The 24543-nt window shown below is 32.8% G+C and overlaps 1 protein-coding gene across 1 annotated transcript in view; it reads right to left on the reverse strand.

Annotated features, from left to right (window-relative positions):
• LOC130896355 (paired box protein Pax-6-like) overlaps positions 1-24543 on the reverse strand; it is a 122025-nt gene that overhangs the window by 28199 nt on the left and 69283 nt on the right. Inside the window, exon 5 of the mRNA XM_057804375.1 lies at positions 20555-20789. Coding sequence (XP_057660358.1) covers positions 20555-20789 — 235 coding nt within the window. The remainder of the gene's footprint in view (positions 1-20554; positions 20790-24543) is intronic.

Genomic DNA, 24543 nt, shown 5'->3' on the forward strand with positions numbered 1-24543 from the left:
ACTACAGATAGCAAATCTTTTTTTAAGAATTTTAATACCCTTCTATTTCCGATTATAAAAATTGAATATTAATTTCTTAACATCCTAATATTAACTAATTTTATTTGAGAATTTTGAAATAAGCAAATTTTTATAGTGTTGTCAGCTTCTTTTGTACGATCTCTACGAAGAAAGGTAACGAGTTGTTTTTTCAAATCACTAGATATCTTTTCTCCGTTTGCTCTTATTTTTACTTTTTGTTGATATGCATTTACAATTAAATCGAATACGTGTAAAAATTAGGCAAATCATAATCTAGTCAAACAATATTTAATAAAAAAAGCTCTCACGTATCGGGTCAATGTCGCCTGTCAGTGTATTGGTATTACTAGTATTTAATTATTCTAGACGAAACTCATACACCAATTTAAACAAACAGTCAAGGCTTTGAGTTCTCTTTTTCATATATAAATTCCCAGTTCAATTTTGATAAGCATCATTTGATTCGGTGATAATCAAGCAACAAAGTGTTAAAAGAAAAATGAATGTAAGTATAAAACATATCTGTTCAAATTTATTATTTGCCCAATTAAAAATATATGGAGAAAGAAATTGGCAGTATTCTATTATTTCTCAAATTAGAAATAATAAACAATTTTCATTAGTGTTAATATTCAGTATTGTGGCAGAATAATTATGAAAATAGTCTTGAGATTAGTAGGGAATCGACGAGTCGTAGGCAATAAGTTTAATACGAAGAAAATGTTATATGTTTGAACATTTATTATGGTGGTTTATCGGACTTTGACATTGTTTGAAGATAAATACTTTATATTCCAAAATATATTTTGTATTTTTACAGTTTTAAGTTAATCTGTTTAACAGTAATGAATAGTTAAACCTATTCAATCGAAACTATATATATAAATTTCTGATAGATAAAGACAAAAGTTACATCCATGCCGCTTTAAGTTGGATCATATTTCTTCGAACCTTTTATCCCTTAAAACAATTCGAAAACTTTGAACATAAACCATTCAAATAAACAAAAATCTGTTCGGGAAGTGAAACATAAACAAATAAATTAATTAAACAAAAAAATATATAGTTAACGATGGTCTCCAATTTTATGATACCATATAAAAATATTTTGTAAATTTTTGAATGACTGAACAGTTTTTGTAACAACCTACTCATAAATTAATACTGAATCTTTCTTTTTTTGTCTGTATTAAAAAACTCAACTTTCAGTATAAAGGGGGACGTTTTTTTAAAGATTTTTGACCCTCCCGTCTCGCAATGCAACGCGTTGTAACGTTTTTCTGTACCTTCTTCTCCTTCTTTTTACCAAAAAGTCACAATAACGAGGATGGTCCTAAAAGTGCCTTGCCTGGTCTAGAGATGGCGGTAGTTGCTTGAAAAATACCGCTGTATTAGAAAGTACACAATCTATACAGCATATGTTTCAAGTTTGAAGACGACACGTTGTTTAGTATTTGTTTGGCAGGCATCAATAGTGAATATCTTCAGTGAATTTTTAAACATGGAAAACATTAGTCATCGTTATATAATACAATAGACGACTGCAGAAATATAGAAGAAAATCCACATAGTTGGCATTTCAAAAAATGCGGTATATCGGATATTAACTGAAAATTCGACATTAAAAAGATATGCGCATAATGGATGTCGTGTTTGCTCACAATGGAACAAAAACCGTCGTGAAGATGTTTCAATCAAGTTTCCAATTTCCAATTTTGGCAATGTTTCCCAGAAATAAAGTCAAATTTTTGCGCCGTTTCTTAGCCATGGATGAAACTTGGATCTATTACTTCACACTCTAAACAATAAAAACAATGGACTGAAAAGGGAGAACCGGATCCAAAGAAGGTGAAGACCGTTTCATTAGCAGACAAGGTCATGGCGTCGGTTTTTTGGGATGCGCGTGGGATAATTTTCATTGACTATCTTGAAAAAGGAAAAACTATCAACGGTGAGTATTATGCGAACTTATTGCAACGTTTTAGAGAAGAAATCAAGCAACAACGGCTACATTTAGCTAAAAAGAACGTGTTGTTTCATCAAGACTATACACCAGCTCACACATCCGTTACTGAAATGGCCAAAATTGATAAATTGAAGTTTCAATTGCTGCCTCATGCACCCCATTCGCCAGATTTAGCCTCCTCGGATTATTTCCTGTTCCCAGACTTGAAAAATGGCTAGGTGGTAAAAGATTTTCCAACAATTAAGACGTGATGTCAGCAGTTAAGGGCTATTTTGAGGAGCTTGACGATTTTCATTATAAAAAGTATATCGAACTTGTTGAACATCGATGTGTATGGAGCTAAAAGGAGATTTTTTTCAAAATTTTTGCGTTCTCTAGTTGGGCTAGTTACTTCTGTTACATCCTCGTATGTTGTTCAAAGCACCTGAAAGTTGCTAAAATAAAATAAAATGTTAGTGTTACGTACCGCGTTATTCGAAGCCCTCCTTCACCGTTTGTAATGCATCGAAAAGTTTTATCAGACCTCCTCCCCTCAAATTTGAACGCCCCTTTAATTAAATGTTTAGCACGATAGGCCTATGAAATCGCTTTACAATATGAGTCACTCTATATATTTGTGAGATTCAACTAGTAGGAACTTCCTAAGATAAGGAAGAGACCAGTAAAATCACTTTTAACTGGTGTTACGTACAATATTTTATCTGTAGCCGCTTTGTGTTTAAACCCTTATATAAGGGACAAATAAAACATCTTCATCAGAATGACAAGGTGCCCAAGTACATTCTTAAAATTTATACCTAGTGTATACAATCAAGATTTGCTTCTACTTTGAGTACTATTTTAGTCAAGCTTAACAGTTTTGCGGCTGTAGAAGCGGTGGAAGTATGGTTAGGTAGTACATGGTTATTGGCGCGCAATTCTTTCAATCCATCGTGCTTAATATTGACACTTTATACGTTTGCTTACTTATTTATAAAATGCAGAATGAATCGGCGGTCTTCTAGTCGTTTTTTACAAACCATTGACATTGCAGTTGTAGCACCATATAACATTTACATGGAACATAACTCACAATTTGCCACGAATGACGTAGGAAGTTTTTGAAATAATTGAATCTACAACTGTATGGTAGAAATGTAGAACAACTGTGCGGTAGAACAAAAATGAAAAATTTTCGTGACCTGCATGATCTGCAATGTAGAACCGTGCTTGCCCACGAACTAAGACTTTTGATTTCTTCTGGCTTCTGGATCTACAATATCAGTCAAACTAGAGGAGATTCTTGAGGGCCTGTCGCAGTTGTCAGAAGCTGCTACATATGTAAATAACTCAAACTAAAGCAAAGAAAACTTCCAAAAACTTGCGCTAACTGTTTCGATAACTGTGATAATTCTGTATAAACAAAGAACTTGTAATTTCTATTTTTGTACGAAATTATAAATACTTTCTTCATTGTCACACAAAACACAAAGACATGCCCGGGTGCCTTACTCCATTGTGACTTAAAAATTTCTCTTGATTTCCACAACATTGACTGGGTCAAAGCATTCAGATTCAACATACTTTTCTTTAAAATTGAAAATTCTAAAGGTACTCAGGTACCTTATCACTCATATAATGGTTAAATAAATAAATCAAAATATCTTTTCAGTCCATCGTAGCTGTTATTTTCGTAACGATCGCTTTAGTATCAGCAGAACCTCCACGGCCGTTTGCTAGACAAACATCGTTGGATTCTGCTCCGTATAAACCAAGTGGCTGGAAACCAAATGGTCCTCTTCTTGAATACCCCAATAGAAATAACTTACAAGGTAAATAATATAGAGAGGCTTATATATATTTTTTCACCCCTGATATTTCAACTATCAATTGAAATGAAGTAATTGTCGAATCGTTTGAGTAGCGCAGTCTCTTGAATTACAAGACGAAAACTTATTCATGTAGGGCTATAATAACGATTATACGTAGGATACATTGGAAATATCTATAGCAATTAATTAAGAATTCTAATTTTGTTGATAAAAATTGTTTATCGCAGCCTATGGTCCTCCACAAACTGTTTATGGACCTCCACAGACTGAATCAGATGCAGAGTCCACTACTACTGAAAGCGGTACAGAACCAACTACTACCATTGAACCAGAAGTAAGTAAAAACTATCTAATCAACTATCTATAATTCAACGATTATTTGGTATAAAAATTTTAGCAGAAATAAAATTTCATAGCATTTTCAGAACAAGAAACTAATCTTATAGATATATTTGTGAAATTGTTCTTTGTAAAATGCTTTTTATGCACTTACTTAATATTACGAAATAGAAAATGATGATGATATGAGATCAATATGAAAATCAAGCGGAAAAATAAGAAATTTCGAAAGCTAAAGAGTCAAAAAATGATTTTAAATTAATTCCCACGTTTGTGAAATAATTCACTTAAATATATGCACAGTTTCTGTGGTGAAATATTTGCATTTTTGATTTTAAAACTTTAAAACTAAAACTAGAAATTCAAATTTTATATCAATATTTGATATTTCTATTAAAAATTCTGCTCTATTTTACTACATATGGCTTAGCTGGAACCGTCGGTTGTCGATATCTTGAACAGGTGTGGAGATATATATGTTACGTCCCAAGCCCGATCTTGTACGGAGTCGAGCTTCGTACAATGAATTTGTACGAAGTCCGATCTGTACAAGCCATTTTGTACGAAGCCGAGATTGGCGGACTTCGGACAGAGATGATTGTACGAAGTCGACTCTGTACAACGCTGGTTGTACGGAGTCGGAGCATCGATACTCACTCGGTAATGAGCGCGCTATTAAGATGTTAGTAAACACAAACGTAGTTATTGTGATTGAAAGTATGTTCTCCGGCTAGTTGGCTACCAGCTATTGTTAGGTTAGGTTGCGTGTACTACTTCGGAATAACGCGCTCATTACCGAGTGAGTATCGATGCTCCGACTCCGTACAACCAGCGTTGTACAGAGTCGACTTCGTACAATCATCTCTGTCCGAAGTCCGCCAATCTCGGCTTCGTACAAAATGGCTTGTACAGATCGGACTTCGTACAAATTCATTGTACGAAGCTCGACTCCGTACAAGATCGGGCTTGGGACGTAACATATACACAATACTAAGGCAAAAGGTGACATTAGCTCCCAAACATTGTTATCGGTTTCATTTTCATGCTTTTTAAAGTAGATACATTCATATTAGATTAATGATTTTCAACAAATATGATAAATTCAACGGAGACGATTGAGTTTCTTTGATGTTCGACGCGAATTAATAAAAACAAATATTTACTCAGTATAATAATCGTAAGGAATCATCCATACTTTTTCAAACTGTAACAATTATCTTTGGCATACTTTTTATTACTAACATTTGACAATAATATGGTTCAAAGTTGCAAGCAAGCTGTACCAACTGGCAGTAGAAATATTTTTGTACTTCCTAACATTGACAGTGTCATCAATGAAAAGAAGTTCAACTCCTTGTGAGGACATACCGGATCACATATACCGATAACTTAATCTTTCTTTGTGATATTCTTACCCCGACGAGGCAGGTTGATAACTCTACTTTATATATCGCTATCACAGAGCCCAAACTTAGATTCATGACACCATAAAGCTGAATCCCTTGGGTTTTGAAACCAGTTTATCTAGAAATATTTTTGTATTTACCTAAAGTGGGATGATAAGTTTAATATTAAAAATGAGATGAATATTTACAAATTGAATAGGTCAATTTCACAGCCAATTCACGAGAAGAATTCTTTAATTAGCAACACTCTCGCTTCTTCCAGTAATCTACAGAGCACGGCCAGTTTTAACTTTTCTTTCAACATTAATAGTTTTTATGTTGTGAATACTCAAATTTTGAGTAATGTTACATCTAAAAATTAGTTTTTTGATGCCTAATTGATAATATAGGATATCGATTTCATAGAGTGACTAAACTGCAAACAATATTTTATTTCCAATTGTTTCCAATCCAAAAAACAATCTTATATCTTATGCAAAAAACCTTGTGTCTTTGCAATAATTTCTTTAACTGTCCAAAAATCTTATTCCGCTAAGCTAGTTTTCAAAATTTGGTAACAGAAAGTAATCGAAGGGAGTTAGATGAGGTGATTACGGCGGATGAATAAATATTAACGGAGAACAAAACTCTTTTCTCCACGAAACGCGATAATTTTTCCTTTGGTTGGGTTTCAAAATGTGTCAAAAAATGAAGGCAATATTTGCCAAATATCATTTTTCCTTTTTCTTCACATACCAAAAAAACTATGATCTCATTGGAAAAAAGACTGCTTTTGCTTTATTCGAGCAAGTTTCTCAGAAAAAGTCCTTGTTTTAACAGAATTTTGATTTCTTGGGTATAATGGTAAAACCAATTTTCACAATTGATAGGTCAAAAAAAATCATTTGAATTAGGTTTGAAGATATCCAAATATACATCTGATTTTTCAAGTGAAGGAGCTTTTGATCAGCATGAAGCAATCGCGCGATAAACCTCACAGATGGATATAACTTTTCACAATATGTTGTATACTCGTTAGGTAGAAATTTTTATGTTAATAGCTATCGTTATACTTTTATACGAGGATAGCTAAATATGCATTTATGCTAGAACACAGAAATGTATTATGCTGATTATTTTTTGTTATATGTTTATTAGAGAATGAAAAAACTCTTTCGCTCATATTAATGAAAATATATTTTTTCCAGTAGTCGTTCATATACAAAATATGCTTTATGAAACAAAATATTTTTCATAGATTCATTCCCTTGACTATACATAAATTTAAATATCGGGATTAGATTCAAATTTGTTGGTATTTTCTTAATTAATTTTTTATGAATTCAATCCTTTTAATTTGGAATCGTTGCTAGGTTATTAGCTATATAATATACGTTATCTACCTCGAAATTTTATTTCTCTTCTTCCCCTATAACTTCGTCTAGCCCTTTCTCATTAATATGAGATTTTGATTGATTTTGGCTTCTTGGTTGTGTTATCCTTATCGTCGCTCTCTTGTCTCTGTTTAGATTCCATACTCAACTTGAAGCAAATCATTAACGATCCCATTTACGCGACGTAAATGGGAAATTTAGTCAGTTTTAGAGCTGTAAAGCATAAACGAAGTATCTTAAGAAGGGCGATGTAATCAATATTGGTATAATTATCAAAACGAGATCCGCGTTTAATTTAACTTAAATTTTACTATTGAAATTCGTATTTATTTGTTAGTAGCCGTGTATTTATCACTTTATTCGCTTTTGTTGTTCATTATTTCTTATATATTTTCTGACTATCTCCCTTAAGCGTCTCCTTATAATTCGATATTATATAATGAAAGTATAACGTTTCCTACTCTACAATTTCCAGATTTCCAGTTTTTGTTAACATGTCTTTATGATATAACTTTGTCATACCGGTTATTCACGTTGTCTGTCCCTTTTAAGGCTTTTCTGGGGTATCCAATCTAACACATTCTTAGAAATTTATCTAGCTTCTATTATATATAATCAGAGTCTTAGTATGTCGTCTATTATTTCTCTATATCCATAATTTTATCGATCGCACTTCAGAATATCATTCCCCTTTTGAAATCACCGATAATTTTCAGTAACTTCAATGAATTTATTTCTGTCTTCTGCTATTACTTCCAACCAAATCAAATTATTTGCACATTTTGATGATGATTCTTAGATTGAGACAATGCGAAGAGGAATAATTATTAACAAATATAGGATGAACCATACAAATAATAAATAAAAATCCACTATCTTATATTTTCATTCTAACTATCATGATATATTCACTGATTGACATAGACCTTCCGAAAAGCCGCAGCAAACGTTTTAAACTAGTTCCTTCCATGTTGAGCTTCTTTGTAACTTATATACACACATGCGTGGACATTTAATTTAAATCAATTATCACAGAAAACTGTCTAAATAGGAAATTTAAAATTAGAAATAAAAAGTATAAGTTTGTATTACTCCAGTCATTTTATACATACATTTTTGTATACATCCTATAACGAAGATGTAAGAAATTGACATTGATATCGGGCCAACTAAAAAAGTTATAGATCTAAAGGTCACGAAAATCAGCTTTTCACGAATAGCTCACTTTCTATTGCTCGAAGGTCAATAGCGCTTATCATAAAAATTGTTCCTAGTGAAATTATCTACAAAAAATGTCTGGAGCATTTTTCTGTAAAATCAACTGTTTTCGAGGTAGGGCGCTGAGAAATCGACTAGAATGCACTCACATATGGCATTGTTTACCGTACACGAAACTGTTTTGCTTTTGAATATACTTATCTTAGTATACTTATTTTATAGAGGTTCATGAACTTATCCAAAAGACCTTCACTGGCCGACGTTCCGTATTTCATTGTTGCGAGACCCGTCCCTTTATACCTGCTACTGCTTGTCGGACTGTGGTTAGTTCAGTAGAAAATTGTTGTTGATATTGAGTGATACGTGCAAACAAATACTTGATCAACCTACATCACTTTTATTGAAAAACCCAGGAAAAAACAATGTTGAAACAGAAAAATACTCGACTGATAGCCTCAACAAGTATCCACATTGCAAGAAAAATATTTTGTTTCTACATGCCAAGATTCGATGTGATACAACTTTTTAGAGGAGGAAAATTGAAAGTCATCAAGATGTAAAAGTACAAAATCATCTAAATTCGTTACAAAACTGGATCCATCAGTGGAAAATTAACGTCAATTCCAGTAAATCAGAGCATATAATATTTACAACAAGAAAATCTGTTCATCAGCAAATGTTCATCAATAATATTCCCATTCCGATAAAACAAGTTCTCAAGTATGTACTTAGGTTTCCATTTAGATGAAAAACTCACATGGAAAACACATATCAAAAACAAGAGATAGCAGTTAGATTTGAAACTAAAAAATATGCAGTGGCTACTCAACAAAAGGTCTCAATTGAAGCTCGAAAATAAATTATTCATCTACAAAACTACATTCGTACCAATCTATTCGTGTAGAATGGAGCTATGGGGTTGCAGTCAATTACAAAAATACTTCAAATATTCCAATCCAAAATGTTGAGTATAGCCCCATGGTACGTTACTAATCAAACAATTCATAATGATCTTAAAATCCCACTAATCAAAGATGTTACAAAGAACTATTCCTGAAGATAGAAAATTCGATTCAAAGACCACAACATTGAATTAATAAATAATCTATTCAACTAGACACTAGCAAAGAGAATATGGCTAGAAGAACAAGAAAATTTCTCTCGGAATGTCATTATCAATGCTGTTATACATTTTCTATTAGCATTATACGGTACTCCAAATTCAGAACAATCGATAGATAATTACATATACTGTGGTTTTGCTAAAGTACAGCTACGAAATTTCTTTATTATCACCTACTTGACATCATATTCATCGAATATATTATGAAATGCAAACCTGGAAGGAAGAGGAATAGATCGAGAACAGTGGTGTTGAGGGTTAAAAAATAATATACTACAGCCAATGACGATTTTAATACCACAAGTACAGACATTTGTTTATTATTATAAGGCGCATTATCGATAACCACAACGCTCTTTGGTGGCAAATTCGGAATCAACTGTTTTGACAGTTATAATTATCAAAATTCATCTCATTATGATAATCACCTGTATTGCAATTTGATTTCTATCTTATATAAGCATTAGCCACACATCCATTTTCTCCACCTGTATGTATTATGATTAAACGTTGCCCTTTACTGACAGGTTTACCTCGGTATTATCACTCCAGCTTTTTTGCTGCGTGTGTATAGCGTGAATATAAGTTTCTTGCCATGTAAATAATAGGTCGACCCTCTTCTCTGTAGGTCCTCATTTTTTTTAAGAATTCTATTCTCAGTAGTCGAATGGGCTGGCGCTCCATATCTTATTTTTCTGTTCGTTTTCACAATCCAAGCTTATGAATGTTTTTTCTCAAAGACTCTTTGCAACCCTGATAGTCCATATCGCCAATGATATTTCTATATATGTGAGGTTTGAATGTTTCACTCTTTTATTTGGAGTTGAAAACGTTTCCTGTTCACCTTTTCTATTTTTTTCATCTCTGATTTAATTTTCCTTACGGTTCTTTCGCATACACCTGTAGAGCCCCTGCTACTCGTTCTTGAACTTTCGACGATAAAAAATAATTATTAGTACATTTTGACTTATTTTTACCATTACTTTTTACCTCCGCAAGAGGAATCCTTATTCCATCTGACGTTGCCTGCCTGCCTGCATAAATCTTAAAATATTGTTGACAATTTCTCTGCTTTGTCCACTCAGAACCTTGTTTTTCACTTTACTGTTCAAAGGCATTTTCAAAGTAACGAACACAGAACGATCACTAAATAATTTCTGCATTGACTGTACTAACCAACATCGGTTAGTGCACGAGATCCTCGACATTAATGAGCTCTCGCCCCGCTCTGCTGACTAGTCTACTGCGCATCCAATTCTCACAGGCAAAGCTATGTTGGTCGATCTTTACATCTCATAGCACAGAAAAAATTCACCAAGCTAAATATAATTTTCATTGTAGAAGCGCTAGCTTTTGTCAATTTTACGTTAAAGTTTATTTATCTTTCTAATATAACTTTAATATTCCACTCGTGAGGTGTATGTTGTAAATTAACTGAACTCGGACTTATTTATCTATATCCATCAGTAGTACCTGTGATAAAAAATTACATTCAAGCCAACTGTATCTAAAACCTACGAGATTTGATAAAAAAATACTGTGAATTATTTATTTAAAAACGTAAGAAAAAGGTAATTTTCAAATTTCGTCTAGTGCGTATTGGATTTACATAAGAAGAAGCCTTTCATCGGTCAAAAACCCGGAAATATCAAACATCTAGGAATTAAAAGCTTTGTTATCATGAAGAAGAAAGCCGTGGGTTTTCGTATACACAGATATTCTTCCGTTTTTCACATAGTTTCATCCGTTATTGAGGTCTAGGGACGTTTCGATCTCTCCTTTTCCTCAGTTGAGCAATTTCCACGCTTTTGATATTTGTAAACAGTTTTCAAAGTTAGTACGGTATCACCATAAAGATATTTGACATTTCGTGACTATATTTGATACTTTTTTTTAAATAAAACCAAACTTGATGCTAATACACGTATTCCATTCTAGAAATACGATCTTACTAAAGCGAAATGACCAACTGAAATGGATTAACAATATTTGTTTTTAGTTGTTTCAACAAATGAAGATGCGTACTAGAAAAAATAGTAACACACAACAAAGATTCGTTTGAAAATATCCTAATTTTCACAATATTTCCTATTAGTTTATAAGCATCTAGCTATACGAAGTTAACTCAGACTAATGTTTATTATACGTACTCAGTAAATGGGTAGACCAATAGATTTTATTTGTTTTAGGTCGAAAATATCCAAGTTATACCATCACCCGGAAAATCACAATCTCAAAAATTAGAAAAATCTTCAGCCCAACAACCTAATCAATTCTTCTTCATTCTTCCTCAAACATCACAAAAATTGGTTTTGGCTTCTCCATTAAGAGTTATACCCGCCCAAAATAGCAAAAATGCAGCTCCAGCCCGCTTAGAAGAGTTTCCAGAAGTTGTACAAGACGACGATACTGTACCAGTTCAAGTGGAACAAGTTCAGCCTGTACCAATTCAAACAATACCCGTTCTTGCTGGATATGTATCGCAGTCTTCTCTTGTAACACCTTACAGCTCGTCTTTCGTTCAAATTTACCAGTAATTATGTTGTATTTATTGTAATGTTTGAAAAATAAAATCTTTCACTTATCCTAAGAAGAGATATTTATGTATTTAGAACAGATTCTTTTTCAAGATATATTGTAATGAAAAAACTTATTCTACCGGAACAAATTCCATTGGGATGCTATAATATGTTATAATATTTTTATCAGCAATAAGGTATAAGTAAGCATTCAGTCAACATGGATGCGTTATTCAATCATCTAACCTTTAGTCGTAAATCGTAAATGTCCTCGCACTTCTGATGATATATCCTGTATGCTTTATTCTAGTTATCTCATCCAATATTTTGATTATTAGATAAGAGGCTTCTTCTGTTTGATCATAGATGGTCCTTTTTTATCTTCTTCAACCGTTTTGTCAAATCTTTTGTTTGAATATTTGTTTTTCATCATTAAGTTTGCAATATATTCTTTCTATCTTTCTACCACTTTATCTTCGCTGTATGACCTTTTGTTATTGGATTATCTTGTATGATCTTCACTTCGTTCCATGCTTTCTCCGTCCTTTTACACTAAGCAATCCTTAAAGTGACTCAAAACAAATCTGATGTGCATTTTATTGATAGCACCTCAAAAGTTAACAGAAAAATATCAGTTTGTGATATTTTTCTGTCGTCGGAACGAAAGCCGTCGTCAGTCCCATCAATAACTTTATCGATACTTTATACCAGCATCGGTTATTACTTCATAATTTTCCAATCAAAATATTCCGAAAATAGTAAACAGTACCGAGTTTGATGAAGAGTGCATCTTTTTGGTGTAAAATTAAATGATGTTTAAGTTCACTTGAAATTTTGCTAAGAAATCTAATATTCAAAAAGTTATGCTTAATACTGCTTGGTACGAACCGTGTACTAGCGCCCCCTATGGGAGTTAAACATAAAAACAAATTCATTGGATGTATCAGCTTCCAAAACATATTCGTATAAAATTTCAATACAATGTTGCCAGTAGTTGCGGCAAAATCGTAAAAAATGTGTATAATTGTTCAACGCCCTTTATCTTGAATACGGATGGCGTTACAACAATTTTTTACTGAGCAAATATTTTTCAGTTTTCTATCTATCCTAGAGACTATATAACCTAATTTTTATAATATTTTTTTATGAAGACAAAAAAATGTGATAATTTTGAAACGAACATCGATCCATGTATTGCTATACAAGCGCCGAAAAGACTCAACAAACAGGACTCATGAAGAGGCTGTTACATTAGAAAATGAAAAAAAAACCTGGAAATCACGGAAAACCGCAAAGTGGCGTTGAAAGATAGTGAACATCACAAATATGTGTCATTTTGAAGTGTTTTACGTGAGAATTGAAGCACGAATTACATTTTCTCATAATGCAATAACACATCAACAAATTGATGATTTAGAGCGTTCGGTTAACTTCTCATATCTTACTTATGGGTGATTCCGTTCTAACTGTGATTTTTTGTATTCAAAATTTCAAGATTTTAAAATTTAACTTTTCTAACTTTTTTATGCATATTATTCATCTATTTTACTGTAAAAATAAAACTCTAAGAGGAATTTACTACAACTTCAAAGTATCACGAGCAAGACACAAATGTCGGATTTTGAGTTCCACGGTACTGACTCATTTATCCACGGTACTGACATGGTAACTTAAGATATTAAACAACAAGTGCATCAATTTTCCTCAGTTTGATCATAAACATTAGAATTTATAAGGTAATTAGTTTAAATCATTTGTTACGACAAAAAAAATTAATAATTTATCGGTAAATTCTAGGAATGGACATGACACGGTACTGACATGGTAACTTAAGATATTAAACAACAAGTGCATCAATTTTCCTCAGTTTGATCATAAACATTAGAATTTATAAGGTAATTAGTTTAAATCATTTGTTACGACAAAAAAAATTAATAATTTATCGGTAAATTCTAGGAATGGACATGACACGGTACTGACATTCAAGTGATGTAGTATAAGTTTTCTTTAAGTGGCAAGTTATATTGTATAAAAATAATGTTTAAATATCTTAAGAATTATTCAATTAACACAAAATTTTTATTAATTGATTATTAATTAATGACTAGTACAAAAAAACAATACAGGACATTGAATATCACAGTTAGAACGGAATCACCCTTATACAACGCGATAAATGGCGGAAGATGGAATTAAGGTTACTTGTTTAATCAGTGGATAATAATAGCCACAATGAATCGAAACACTTATATTAAATATAAAAATCGCAAACTAATCTTATATTCGGACAACAAAAAATAATTATAACGTGAATTAAACACAACTCTGAGAGCCGCTACTGTTAACAATCGAAGTCAAACTACTTTTTTTTTAATACAAATGATAGGGCGGCTTGTTTTGAATAATCACCATAACCCAAATTCGAAGATCTTATATATAATTGGCGCAGTTAGTAGGATACGTATGGGTTTTCGGAAGTGAACAGTTTCGCATTGTGTTAAAAGGTAAATTCCGGATGCGTATTACGAAATTACAATTTCTGGAAATAGTGGCAAGAGCAGGGAATCATGGAAAAGGACCAGGAGAGCAGAGTGATCCAGTTGACGACCAATCTCTGGATGCCTTTCCCTTTCTACCTCTCCAAACCTCGCTGTATACGGATTTTGCTAAAGGTAGTGCACATAATTGCTTGTGATTTTGATTTTTCATAAGTTATATTGATGAGAAAATTAACGAGACGTCAAAGATTGAAATAGAGAACGAAAATAAACGGGATATTACTATCCTAAACAACTCATTAATTCGTTGGAAATGATAAATTCAAATTTAAATAGACCTGAGATGAAATGGAATCTTTTAAAATCTAGAATTGATAGCATTGAAACGTTTGATGATAACAGTAACACATTAAACAAATTCCTAATTAGATGTGAAAACTTCATTAATGGTTACCGGTAATTTAATGATCCACAATTATTTAAACACATATTAAAATCAATTCAAGAAAAGCTTATAGATAAAGCATAAATATTAGGAAGTAATTGTGCTGAGTTGACAGATTGATCCAGATTAAAAGGAACCTTGATACAATATTTCGCTGATCTTAGAAATATTGATTGATTGATTGTTTAGTCCAAAAAGTCATAAGAATGGGACCAATTAAGAACGAAATGTTGATAAGTTTTGGAAATCCTAAGGTGATTTTTGGAAATGCTAAAGTAATTCGTACGAATGTGGCGGTATATCATTAAAATTGGATAAAATATAAAATTGATATATGAAGTTGAAGTATATTAGTTTCTAATACTCCAGAGGTTAGTTTTTTTGTTAAATAGTTTAAAAAGTGATGTTCCAGCATGTAACCGACGGTAACTATTACAGCCACGTCGGAAGGTCTCAAAACAGATAATGATTTGAAGAATGTATTCACTTAAAAGGGAATTACCCTAATCCTTTCTATCCAATTTACGAGTTAGAATACTGCAAAATTCCTCAAATTTAATATCTGCTCTTTGGTTTACCGCCGTCGGCGTCGGCTCACCCTTTCGATTTCTATCTTTAGTTCCCTTATACCGGCCACCTTTTTGTTCCTTTCTACTAATTCGTATTGGTTGTGTACAACAAACTTAAAATTTCGTACACGCGCTTTCCGAATTGTCAATATTGATGGCATCGATTACATATACAAGGAGAGTTTCTAGCTGTTCAACGGCCGAGAGATCCGTTATTGTTGGAAATTATATCGTTTCCATTAATGGCAACTTGAATGGAGATGAATATTTATAACTTCTCCAAAATAATGTCATGCCAACTTTGACAAATCTATATCCTGATCCAGCAAACTCACAAGCTCCTGTGGATGAAGAGGAGTGTTTCGATAGAACCATAGAGTATTTTATACAAAACGAAACCTCTTAACTCTTGCTTGCGGTTAGACAGTTATACCTGAAATGTTCAGTAACGTTAGATTTCTATACCAAATTAATTTGTTTCCAATACTTTCGCGGCGAGTATTTTGCACCTACATTGAAAATTATGCTTTGGGGTTTTTTTTTTATATTATTGAGAAATAGTTGATGAGTTCTTTGTAATGTAGCGAATTTGTAAAATAATATAATTTTCTTTTGTTAATGTTAAGTTTAGTAATGAATCTGAAGACACTCAATATTTTTAAAACGGTTGAAGTGAGGTGGAGGAGATTGTAGATGAGTTATTTGTATAATTTTTCATAACTATAAACACAACTTTCATCTATACAACAATTATGGGCATTAAAAACTGCAAACACGATATCACTGAAGCGACTATACTAAACGATGGCTTTCCGTTTTCAATTTAGACTTCGAATATATTAATTTTTATAGACATATTTTTTTATTGTATTAGTCATCGTCTTCTCAATCTGCGGTTGGATTTGGTTCTAACAGCTAACTTCTGATTATCATTCAGATATTTCCAGCAAACATTGGTATGTTTACTTGCCTCATTATAGGACGCGACAAGAGTATCTTGAATTTCGTGCCTATTTTCATTCAATTGTCTATTCTGTTGTATAATTCTTGGATTGGCTGAAGTGGAGATATCTGCTCTATAGGTTTTTTCCATTGGACTGTTTGTAACTACTTTCAGTTATAGACAAGCGAAAATGTTGTGAATGAAGTTTGGAATATATGGATCTGCCTATGTCAACTCATATTTTAGATCGTGTACCGTAACAGACATATAGATCCAATTGTAGCAAATAAATTAGATTAGAAATATAACCTAAATAAATATTTATAGCTAATAATCATGAAGAACCAATCATAATAATAAAGGACGTACAGTACCTAGATCAAAATAAATCCTTCCATTATTAAACGATTTTATTTATTAGTCTGTAATTTTCTTACAGGCATTATCTTGAATCAACGGAGATACATACCACTGTTAAGCCTATAGGAGCACCGATGGATTGGTCAATAATATTGCTATATTTCTGTAAATCTGCATTTTAACTTTACTTCTATAAGTTTAGAAGATTTTCGGGATCAAGAAAATCATCATTATGTAAACCACAATGTACAAAAGTACTTTTACATCTTTTGTCACGTTGTATTATTTTTCCTACAATAAGTTGAAATAGAAAATGTATTAACTGTTTAAACCATTTGATTGAAAATTTCATAGCGGAGTATCGAATTACAGAATTTTTGGAAATAACCACGTGCATTATATTAATGAATGAGTTTTAACTTTTGGCTTACTTTTTTCGAAATATTTCTAATTTCATGTTTGCACCCTATTTCAAATTTGTTTTCCGTACGATATAGTTAACGGCAGAGCATTAAAGTTCGTTACAACATGGTAGACGTATCTTGATGATATTATTTAATATATTTCTATTTAAAAATGGGGTGATGGTGTCAACTAATGGAAATGTATGTTAAAAGCAATTGTTGAATGAGATATTTAGTAGGGTGTTTTAAAAAGACCGGTATAAATATGTTCGACTCCTCTATTAGGTGTGATAGGGGTGCCCTAAACCACACCTATGGCAATTATGAAGCTAAAATTCACCCCACTATTAAATTTATCTGTATATTCCCGTTTTAGTATTTGAATATAAGATATGTAGTAATCAAGTAAGGAGACTAAAGCTTGCAAAAATATTTGTATTGACACTTTGAATGCGATTGAATTTTACATCTTGCACCTTGCGACTTTTATCTCTTTTCCAAGGTCAAATATGCGTTTAAAGGAACAGTCTGTTGTAGCTAAGTTTGGTATATACAACACCGGTAAATATAACGAACGAAATGATCGATAGAATAAACTTCCATTGTGACGCTATAAGGCAGAATTTTGGAATTTTCTTACAAGTTCAAAGAAATATCCTCCGTAGACTCCGGAAGAGTGTAGAAGTGCAAGGTGCCCACTTTTTGATTGGGTTTTAATACCCCCTGTAATTATTTTCAATAAATAGTTACAATTCATGATAATTTTATTCATAATTTTTCTTTATGGCGAATAGTTTCCTTTACATGTACAACATTCTAAGTCTACATATCTCCTAAACCATAAATTTCATCCAGTTAAACAAAAAGTACATTCCTGTTGAGAAATCGATTGAGAAATTCATTTTTTCTATCTTTAGATTATACAGGTTGTCCTGTAGAAGTTACTAATTGTTAACCATTGGACATGAGCTGCCCCTGGCCTTCAGATAGTAGTGTAGAATTATTTATGCAGTCAAACACACTATATACATACATACGTAATCATCCATTAAAAATTCATAATGTTCGAATGTATAATTTAGAAAATATACTTATATATAAGTTCTGATTTCGCAGCTTTACGCCTACAACTTCTATTCACTCTCGAATTTTTTTAATCAAGTTCCGGAACACCCTGTACATACCTCACGATCATTTGTTAATTTCTTATGTAAATGAACATTCAGTATATTACCAAACAATAACAAAAGAAAAAAAATCAAAGAAGAGAACGTAATTAAATCGTTATGTGTCTGTCTGTCAATTTTAAAAAGAAACTGTATTTTATTGAAAGATCAAACAAATTGGCAAAACATATTCATTACACGGACGGAATTGATTGTTAGACCAGGCCGGAAAAGAGGGAAGGATCGAGGATGCGTTTGTAAATTACGTCTGTTTACAGCGATCTTCACCCCATTTTATGTTACCAACCATGTAGAGCGGTTTTACCCGCAAGGCATATCTTTGTTACAATGTATCAAATCTCCTGCAAGTGACACATTTGTTAAAAATTTCAAATTCCAAAACCGCCGAAGGCTGAAACTAAACTGAAATTGAAAATGGAAACTGAGCGTTGTTCTGCGGTCGGTCGGATACATGGCTTTTTACCGTTTAATTTGCACAATTCAAATCTGACACGCGGCCACAAAATGGTTTTAATGAAATCAAAACGCATTAATTAAAATTTCATTCAATTTGGTCAGTTAAACGAAGTTATGCTTTGTGCAAATACCATATTCTGGATGATTACCTATTGTTCTGTAACAATTTTCACTGATTTTTAATTTTCTATTTAAATTTTACTTTGTGCTATATGTTATGCCGCTCGGTTACCGATATAATTAAATACAGGGATGTTAATCGATATCAAAATTTGATACGGTTCGAAATAAAATCTTTATAAAGTCAAGCTGAACCTGAAACTGACACAATTTGTGTAATCTAGTTAGAATTTGAGAGAAATGATTAAATGATAATTGTGAATCTGTAGAGTTATTCTATTCACACTAACAATCAGTTGAAAACTCATTCCTCACTATTTTTTTTTATTTCACGAAACTACTGTGTCAATATTGGAAGTGAGGTTATACTTGTGCGAAGAAGCTGTAACTTTATTAATCATTAACTGTTAAATATAGTTTTTCTACAAACAAACAATGATACGTGCACAAATTTCTTGTGCACACATACCAATATTAACCCGACAAAAATATCTATTAAAAAGATATCGCGATGATCGCCGAGCAGAGCGAATAGATAGATTTCTCAAGCGTAATCAGCGTCTTACGATTTGGACTTTTATTTAACAAATAATCGTTTTTCAAATAGAAAGGATTTTTGGTGCAGGTCTTAGTGTCTAGAACGGCGAAGAGGTGCCGCAGTAGTCAAATTTCGATTACCACTTAAAACTTACATATGTACCAACAAAACAATATACAAAAACGTTTATACAAAACTTGAAATTCAACATAGCCGCGCATGCCTAATCTCTAGGAGACGACTAGACGTTCGAGATCTGTTCGCTTCTCTGTTCCGAGAGAGAGCGAGTCCTCAATACGTGGATCCAAAAGTCTCGCCTGGGGTTCGCATGAGTAAGAATTAGAAGGGGGTGTCATGAACAGTGTGGAAGATAGAGATGTAGTTATGTTGGTTTCTCCTGAAACGTGCTTCCAAGTATATCGGGGAGGATTAAGTTCATTGCATGCTGTTAGGACATTAAGAAGGTTATAAAAGAAAGGTGACTTGGAATTCCCTAGGTCAGAAATCTGTTCAGGGAATCGGTCGAAGGATGTTTCAAGAGGTACGGACAATAAATTTGAAGATGCATGTGTACTTATTGACGAACCACCGCTGACTATATAAATCTTCTCGCATAAAGAACAGAAAATCTAATTTTTTGTAGCAATGGAGGTTTTTGTAACTGAAAACCAGCATATTACAAATTTCTCCATTGAGTAAAATCTAACTAGTGAGATCTAATTGAATTTGCTCTTAGAAATAATTGACCCCATAGTAGAATTTGGTTTGGAAAATCAAAATGATGCGGTTGGTAGCATGCCCTTGCAAAATTAGGCTCCATCACATTACTTTCTTTTAGTCGGAAAGTGACTGAATCATTAATTAATTTATCACTTAATACCAAGGTATCACTCAATGGGTGTGCCCCTATTAAATAGTTGATTTAATTCAAATGGAAACCAAAATTAAGTATTGTGTTATTTATGTTCTTAATGGCCGAAATATAGAGCGTGGTAAGTTGTCAAACCGGCACCCTATATGAGATTTGTAAATGAAACCTTCAACCTATATGGTGAAATGTCTTGGATAATTTTGCACTTTCAGCTATAAAATTACGCCCAACTGTGGTGTCTATTGATGATTAATGGAAAAGTTGTTAGTTATTTTTCGCTTTCAGAAACATGTCAAACCGAAATATAAATCAACTATCATAATAAGACGGAAAGAGAATACGTCATAATTTATATTGAACACTTGATGGAGTATATAAGTAACTTACCTTTTTTGGAGACAATATCATCAGCAAGAATAGATGGTGGCGGACTAAGAGGTTGAAGATGAAACGCTGTATTTGCACTTGAATACCATGAAGACGGAGATCTCCAATTGGTTTGATTTCCATTTAATAACCTTAGCTTATCATATACATTATCACTACCACTAGATACAGGAGAATTGGAAGTTTGTTCTTTTTGTGCGGCTAAATTACGTAATACCCTGTTGATTGATGATACCTGAAATAATAAAAATAACAGTAATACTACATGAAATTATTCATGTAACACGTAAATTGAATCTGAAGCTGGAATCAATGGAAGATACGGTCACGTATAACAGAAGAAAAAGAATAGTAAAAAATATAATTGGAGGTGAGAAATTCAAGAAGAAGAATACACACAGACCAAAAATATCATAGTTAGAGGATGTGAATGCGACAAAAAAGAGAAACTGAGAAAAATCGGGAGAAATAAAGGTGTAATTGCAGGACAGCGATAATTGTAGAGAGAGAAGAAAGCATAAAGGGATGAAGCTGAACTAAACATTTCTGAAAGTGGGAGTGAAACTTGAAAAATTATTTTATAATCACAAACAACTTCAATATCAATTATTCAAAAACGCAAGAGCTATTTAATTATCAAATAAAGTGAATTCACAGAAGAGAATGATTGTAATGAGTTAAGACAAACATCAATGATGGTGTGAAAATAATAAATACAAAAAAATGTATATAAAATATTTAAGGGCCGGTTTTTTCATGTTCTAATAAAGTGCCAAATAATTATTGGTCACATAACTTTAGTAGGAACTTTTAATAGTCGAATAAATGTTTACCGTTTCTTCACACCGAACTAACTAATAATAATTTGTCACTTTCTATTCTTCTATTGACAGTTTCCTATGATTTTTGTTTGTGACAACGATCTGTGCGTAATTATATTTGCACTTGTTTTGTTAAGGTTAATGTTGAAGTAGTTGCTGGTTGGAGAAATATATCTGGACTTAACAATTTTTTTTTTAAATAAAATGAAAATCATTTGAGATATTTCAAAAACTTTTTAACGGGTTGAAGTACATTCAAAACATTTATGAATGGAACTCGACTTCGCTCATATGGCCACCGTCGGCACGTTTGCAGCAGTTGATTCGTGGACCCAATTTTCCATGACCACACATTTCGGCCGAAACGGATGCTATTTCGCGTTCAATGTTGACTTTGAGCTCTTCCAAAGTCGTCGGCTTATTAGCATAGACCAAAGACTGGTCCATTTCTTGAGATAACACGCTCATCAAACTTGTTCTTCAATAAATCGATTGTAACGTGTGCTGTGTGGCTTGTGGCACCATCCTGTTGAAACCACATGCTGTCCAAGTCCATATATTCCAATGCAGGCCAAAAAAAAAAATCGATAATCATGGCTCTATAACGATCATCATTCACAGTAACCAAACAGTTATCTTTTGTGGATGGAGTGGGTTTTAATTAGGCACATGTAGATTTTCACCCGCCCAATACCATTAAGCCAGAAATGAGTTCGTCACTGAAGATGATTTTGCGATGGAATTGACCATCTTGGCGCATCTTTTCTAGAGCCCAATCGGAGAACGTACGTCGCTTCGAATGGTCCATCGGCTTCAAATCTTGAGTGAGCCTTATCTTGTATGGGTGTTAAGTAAGATCCTTACGCAAAATTCGCCATAAAGTTGTCTTGGCGATGCCCAACTCTTGAGAACGCCGTGGAATTGACTGATTTGGACCATTTGCTACGGACTTGTCAACGGCAGCGATATTTTCGACACTTCGACCAACCCGTAGCCTCACTGGTACGGCAACATCACATATGAGAGTTACGACCGAAAATCGGAGTTAACGTTCTTAAAGTAGCGACTCCGAATTTCTGTAGTGAATTATTAAGATTTTCAGACGTTGTTCATTCGTGTACTTCACCACTAAACTAAATTCAAAGTTGTCAAGTCCCTATTGGAAAACCCTTTATTAGGAGAACTGAATTATAAATGACATAATATTTAGGATCAGACTGTAACCTTATTAAGAACAACCTCATAAATTAACGTTATTGAGCACAATTTCAGCCAGATCGACAGATTCATCGCCTATTTAATGAGAATACTGTGTAAAAAATGAAATCTGGTTATCATGATGAGCTCAGAAAAATAATACTGATAATAACAAGCCATCGTTATTTCCATATCAGCTTTTCATAATAGACTAAGATATTGTCAAATAGAAGAAGAGGTGCATTTTGATAATCTTAATAAACTAGATCAATAAGTTAATTGTTTCTCTTAATAGAATAAGCAACGACAAAACAATTTCTTGGCAGTAGTATTTCTAAATAAATAAATTAGGAAAAAATAAAAACATATTCAGGATGAACGATACACCCTGCTTACTCCTAATCGACTACATATGACCTAAGTTTTTCTTGGAGGAATAGAAAAATTAACAATTTTATTTATAAACGAAGACACTATATAAATGTATGAAAAAAATGTAGAAGGTGAAAGATAAAATAATTTCACTGAGAAGGTTTCTAGTTAAGTAACAAGTTTCTAAGTGATACATAGTGCGGTCAATGAGTTCTTAGCATAGAAAAAGAGGTCGTAAATAGAAAAAAATTGATTATTTTCTAGCATATCATCCCTTAATTTGCTCACACTTTTCCGAACGTTTGATTCATAGAAATATAATGTTCGACAACGCCGGTTCAATTTCATCGTCGCTGTTAAATCTTTCACCCCTTAACTCGGCCTTCAGGTTTGCGAACAAAAATAGTCTAACGAGGCTTAATTAGGCCTATATGGTGGGTGCTCAATCTTTGTGAAGCCTTGGAAAGCGAATCAGTGTGAACTGGAGCATTGTCATAAAGTAAGCGCACACCTCGCTTGATTTTGTCACGCCTTTCTCCGATAATTTTATGGTGAAAGTGACTTATTCAGAGTAATATGCCACGTTTACGCCATTCAAAAGGAGACTCTCACAGTTCCAAAATATTGTTGGTACTTTGGATGTCAGATCATAATAAAAAACAATAGTTTCATCATCCGTTATATGTAATTAATCGAATAACACTTTCTTGTCATATTCAAATGCTTATGTAGGATACTTAGAACATTTGTTTTTGAAATGCTGGTTTGTGCTGTAATTTCTTTCGTTTTTAGATACCGAAACAATTTTTTCCACTAATTTATATGTTTTCTTGAGTATTTTCCATCACAACACCTCCCGCACGTGTGTAATCTTTTAACGATTCTCATTTCCGGCGAAACAATTTGGTCGAATTTTTGATTGTTGAAAATGAAACCGTAAACAATTTCCATACTGTTTTTTATTTGCTTTGGTGTTAATCCTTCTTTACTCAAAAGTGCGAAACTCAATCTGAGATATTTTTCAAAATAATAATTTGATTAAGTGATCGTTATAATGAAATGGATCGAAGCAGCAAGTTGACACTTTGCGCGAAACTTGTTGAGACTTGTCTCTGACAAAGATTCTCGTGAACACACTCTAGGCCAAGATCTTCAGATTTATATCTTTGCATATACGCACAACAATTTTCATTTCAATTTAATTGTATTTAGGGATGAAATTTTAGAAATATATTATTGATCTAGTTTGAATTTTAATGCCTCTTTTTACGCTGGATTATTTTATTATGAGATGAAATCTGTTGCAAAGAGAAGTATAGTATAAAGGGGGAAGCGTTTAAACATCGCTATGTGCAATAATCTGGGATGAAACACGTGCCGAACACACGTCTCACGCATTTGAGTACATTGCTGATCTCTCAACCAAAAAACTGATTACGTTATTAAAGTTGAGAATAAAAGAGATATTTTAATATAGATTTTGAATTAGGAATTGTTGAATGCACATTCGAGATTGAATCAGATAAATACAATTGTCACCTATTTTCATTTGAATCCGATGTAATGACTATATATACAGGGTGCGGCAGCATAACTTCC

The sequence above is a fragment of the Diorhabda carinulata genome, chromosome 7 (genome assembly GCF_026250575.1).
Source record: "Diorhabda carinulata isolate Delta chromosome 7, icDioCari1.1, whole genome shotgun sequence".
Taxonomy (NCBI): Eukaryota; Metazoa; Arthropoda; class Insecta; order Coleoptera; family Chrysomelidae; genus Diorhabda; species Diorhabda carinulata.